Source organism: Salmo salar, chromosome 10 (genome assembly GCF_965601325.2).
Source record: "Salmo salar chromosome 10, fSalSal1, whole genome shotgun sequence".
In the NCBI taxonomy this organism is placed as follows: domain Eukaryota; kingdom Metazoa; phylum Chordata; class Actinopteri; order Salmoniformes; family Salmonidae; genus Salmo; species Salmo salar.
Window position 1 is genome coordinate 53,925,001 of NC_138300.1, and position 5,000 is coordinate 53,930,000.

At 51.9% G+C, this 5,000-nt stretch overlaps 1 protein-coding gene across 1 annotated transcript in view; it reads left to right on the top strand.

Annotated features, from left to right (window-relative positions):
* Positions 1-5,000, top strand: part of LOC106591508 (intermembrane lipid transfer protein VPS13B) — a 336,266-nt gene that overhangs the window by 135,893 nt on the left and 195,373 nt on the right. Inside the window, 1 exon segment of the mRNA XM_082957077.1 lies at positions 2,956-3,156. Coding sequence (XP_082813203.1) covers positions 2,956-3,156 — 201 coding nt within the window.

Here is a 5,000-nt window from a genome sequence, read left to right on the forward strand (position 1 = left end):
TCTTCTCCTCCGCCCCCTAGTTTTAATGGATCCAGTTTAGTCCCCTCTTCTCCTCCGCCCCCTAGTTTTAATGGATCCAGTTTAGTCCCCTCTTCTCCTCCGCCCCCTAGTTTTAATGGATCCAGTTTAGTCCCCTCTTCTCCTCCGCCCCCTAGTTTTAATGGATCCAGTTTAGTCCCCTCTTCTCCTCCGCCCCCTAGTTTTAATGGATCCAGTTTAGTCCCCTCTTCTCCTCCGCCCCCTAGTTTTAATGGATCCAGTTTAGTCCCCTCTTCTCCTCCGCCCCCTAGTTTTAATGGATCCAGTTTAGTCCCCTCTTCTCCTCCGCCCCCTAGTTTTAATGGATCCAGTTTAGTCCCCTCTTCTCCTCCGCCCCCTAGTTTTAATGGATCCAGTTTAGTCCCCTCTTCTCCTCCGCCCCCTAGTTTTAATGGATCCAGTTTAGTCCCCTCTTCTCCTCCGCCCCCTAGTTTTAATGGATCCAGTTTAGTCCCCTCTTCTCCTCCGCCCCCTAGTTTTAATGGATCCAGTTTAGTCCCCTCTTCTCCTCCGCCCCCTAGTTTTAATGGATCCAGTTTAGTCCCCTCTTCTCCTCCGCCCCCTAGTTTTAATGGATCCAGTTTAGTCCCCTCTTCTCCTCCGCCCCCTAGTTTTAATGGATCCAGTTTAGTCCCCTCTTCTCCTCCGCCCCCTAGTTTTAATGGATCCAGTTTAGTCCCCTCTTCTCCTCCGCCCCCTAGTTTTAATGGATCCAGTTTAGTCCCCTCTTCTCCTCCGCCCCCTAGTTTTAATGGATCCAGTTTAGTCCCCTCTTCTCCTCCGCCCCCTAGTTTTAATGGATCCAGTTTAGTCCCCTCTTCTCCTCCGCCCCCTAGTTTTAATGGATCCAGTTTAGTCCCCTCTTCTCCTCCGCCCCCTAGTTTTAATGGATCCAGTTTAGTCCCCTCTTCTCCTCCGCCCCCTAGTTTTAATGGATCCAGTTTAGTCCCCTCTTCTCCTCCGCCCCCTAGTTTTAATGGATCCAGTTTAGTCCCCTCTTCTCCTCCGCCCCCTAGTTTTAATGGATCCAGTTTAGTCCCCTCTTCTCCTCCGCCCCCTAGTTTTAATGGATCCAGTTTAGTCCCCTCTTCTCCTCCGCCCCCTAGTTTTAATGGATCCAGTTTAGTCCCCTCTTCTCCTCCGCCCCCTAGTTTTAATGGATCCAGTTTAGTCCCCTCTTCTCCTCCGCCCCTAGTTTTAATGGATCCAGTTTAGTCCCCTCTTCTCCTCCGCCCCCTAGTTTTAATGGATCCAGTTTAGTCCCCTCTTCTCCTCCGCCCCCTAGTTTTAATGGATCCAGTTTAGTCCCCTCTTCTCCTCCGCCCCCTAGTTTTAATGGATCCAGTTTAGTCCCCTCTTCTCCTCCGCCCCCTAGTTTTAATGGATCCAGTTTAGTCCCCTCTTCTCCTCCGCCCCCTAGTTTTAATGGATCCAGTTTAGTCCCCTCTTCTCCTCCGCCCCCTAGTTTTAATGGATCCAGTTCTTAGGTCCCCTCTTCTCCTCCGCCCCCTAGTTTTAATGGATCCAGTTTAGTCCCCTCTTCTCCTCCGCCCCCTAGTTTTAATGGATCCAGTTTAGTCCCCTCTTCTCCTCCGCCCCCTAGTTTTAATGGATCCAGTTTAGTCCCCTCTTCTCCTCCGCCCCCTAGTTTTAATGGATCCAGTTTAGTCCCCTCTTCTCCTCCGCCCCCTAGTTTTAATGGATCCAGTTTAGTCCCCTCTTCTCCTCCGCCCCCTAGTTTTAATGGATCCAGTTTAGTCCCCTCTTCTCCTCCGCCCCCTAGTTTTAATGGATCCAGTTTAGTCCCCTCTTCTCCTCCGCCCCCTAGTTTTAATGGATCCAGTTTAGTCCCCTCTTCTCCTCCGCCCCCTAGTTTTAATGGATCCAGTTTAGTCCCCTCTTCTCCTCCGCCCCCTAGTTTTAATGGATCCAGTTTAGTCCCCTCTTCTCCGCCCCCTAGTTTTAATGGATCCAGTTTAGTCCCCTCTTCTCCTCCGCCCCCTAGTTTTAATGGATCCAGTTTAGTCCCCTCTTCTCCTCCGCCCCCTAGTTTTAATGGATCCAGTTTAGTCCCCTCTTCTCCTCCGCCCCCTAGTTTTAATGGATCCAGTTTAGTCCCCTCTTCTCCTCCGCCCCCTAGTTTTAATGGATCCAGTTTAGTCCCCTCTTCTCCTCCGCCCCCTAGTTTTAATGGATCCAGTTTAGTCCCCTCTTCTCCTCCGCCCCCTAGTTTTAATGGGTCCAGTTTTATTAGAGAGAGGTGGCTGTAAATCATTCTAACAGTAACCGGTGTGACAGCAGTGAATAATGGGACATTTGGAATATACATCACATAGAGGGCCGACGAGAGAGAGAGAGAGAGGAGAGAGGGAGAGAGAGAGAGAGAGATGTGTGTAGTGTGTGAGTACGTGCAGTGTGTGTGTGGTTCTGACCCTGCTGTGTCTCTCTGTCCCAGTGTGTGTGTGGTTCTGACCCCTGTGTCTCTCTGTCCCAGTGTGTGTGTGGTTCTGACCCTCTGTGTCTCTCTGTCCCAGTGTGTGTGTGGTTCTGACCCTCTGTGTCTCTCTGTCCCAGTGTGTGTGTGGTTCTGACCCTCTCTGTCTCGTCCCAGTGTGTGTGTGGTTCTGACCCTCTCTGTCTCTGTCCCAGTGTGTGTGTGGTTCTGACCCTCTCTGTCTCTGTCCCAGTGTGTGTGTGGTTCTGACCCTCTCTGTCTCTGTCCCAGTGTGTGTGTGGTTCTGACCCTCTCTGTCTCTGTCCCAGTGTGTGTGTGGTTCTGACCCTCTCTGTCTCTGTCCCAGTGTGTGTGTGGTTCTGACCCTCTCTGTCTCTGTCCCAGTGTGTGTGTGGTTCTGACCCTCTCTGCTCTCTGTCCCAGTGTGTGTGTGGTTCTGACCCGCTGTGTCTCTGTCCCAGTGTGTGTTGGGCAGCAGGACTTCACCATGGCCGTAGGGCCTAAGGAAGAACCGGTCCCCCCTGTCCAAGAGACGTCTGTGAAGAGGCTGGTGGTCGGACCTCTGGACTTACGGCTCAACAGCAGCGCCGTGCACCGCCTTCTGAAGATGCTGGCCTGTGCCATGGACCACGAATACCAACCCTACTGCCAACCACAGCCAGGTAAATACCAACCCTACTGCCAACCACAGCCAGGTAAATACCAACCCTACTGCCAACCACAGCCAGGTAAATACCAACCCTACTGCCAACCACAGCCAGGTAAATACCAACCCTACTGCCAACCACAGCCAGGTAAATACCAACCCTACTGCCAACCCACAGCCAGGTAAATACCAACCCTACTGCCAACCACAGCCAGGTAAATACCAACCCTACTGCCAACCACAGCCAGGTAAATACCAACCCTACTGCCAACCACAGCCAGGTAAATACCAACCCTACTGCCAACCACAGCCAGGTAAATACCAACCCTACTGCCAACCACAGCCAGGTAAATACCAACCCTACTGCCAACCACAGCCAGGTAAATACCAACCCTACTGCCAACCACAGCCAGGTAAATACCAACCCTACTGCCAACCCACAGCCAGGTAAATACCAACCCTACTGCCAACCACAGCCAGGTAAATACCAACCCTACTGCCAACCACAGCCAGGTAAATACCAACCCTACTGCCAACCACAGCCAGGTAAATACCAACCCTACTGCCAACCACAGCCAGGTAAATACCAACCCTACTGCCAACCACAGCCAGGTAAATACCAACCCTACTGCCAACCACAGCCAGGTAAATACCAACCCTACTGCCAACCACAGCCAGGTAAATACCAACCCTACTGCCAACCACAGCCAGGTAAATACCAACCCTACTGCCAACCACAGCCAGGTAAATACCAACCCTACTGCCAACCACAGCCAGGTAAATACCAACCCTACTGCCAACCACAGCCAGGTAAATACCAACCCTACTGCCAACCACAGCCAGGTAAATACCAACCCTACTGCCAACCACAGCCAGGTAAATACCAACCCTACTGCCAACCACAGCCAGGTAAATACCAACCCTACTGCCAACCACAGCCAGGTAAATACCAACCCTACTGCCAACCACAGCCAGGTAAATACCAACCCTACTGCCAACCACAGCCAGGTAAATACCAACCCTACTGCCAACCACAGCCAGGTAAATACCAACCCTACTGCCAACCACAGCCAGGTAAATACCAACCCTACTGCCAACCACAGCCAGGTAAATACCAACCCTACTGCCAACCACAGCCAGGTAAATACCAACCCTACTGCCAACCACAGCCAGGTAAATACCAACCCTACTGCCAACCACAGCCAGGTAAATACCAACCCTACTGCCAACCACAGCCAGGTAAATACCAACCCTACTGCCAACCACAGCCAGGTAAATACCAACCCTACTGCCAACCACAGCCAGGTAAATACCAACCCTACTGCCAACCACAGCCAGGTAAATACCAACCCTACTGCCAACCACAGCCAGGTAAATACCAACCCTACTGCCAACCACAGCCAGGTAAATACCAACCCTACTGCCAACCACAGCCAGGTAAATACCAACCCTACTGCCAACCACAGCCAGGTAAATACCAACCCTACTGCCAACCACAGCCAGGTAAATACCAACCCTACTGCCAACCACAGCCAGGTAAATACCAACCCTACTGCCAACCACAGCCAGGTAAATACCAACCCTACTGCCAACCACAGCCAGGTAAATACCAACCCTACTGCCAACCACAGCCAGGTAAATACCAACCCTACTGCCAACCACAGCCAGGTAAATACCAACCCTACTGCCAACCACAGCCAGGTAAATACCAACCCTACTGCCAACCACAGCCAGGTAAATACCAACCCTACTGCCAACCACAGCCAGGTAAATACCAACCCTACTGCCAACCACAGCCAGGTAAATACCAACCCTACTGCCAACCACAGCCAGGTAAATACCAACCCTACTGCCAACCAC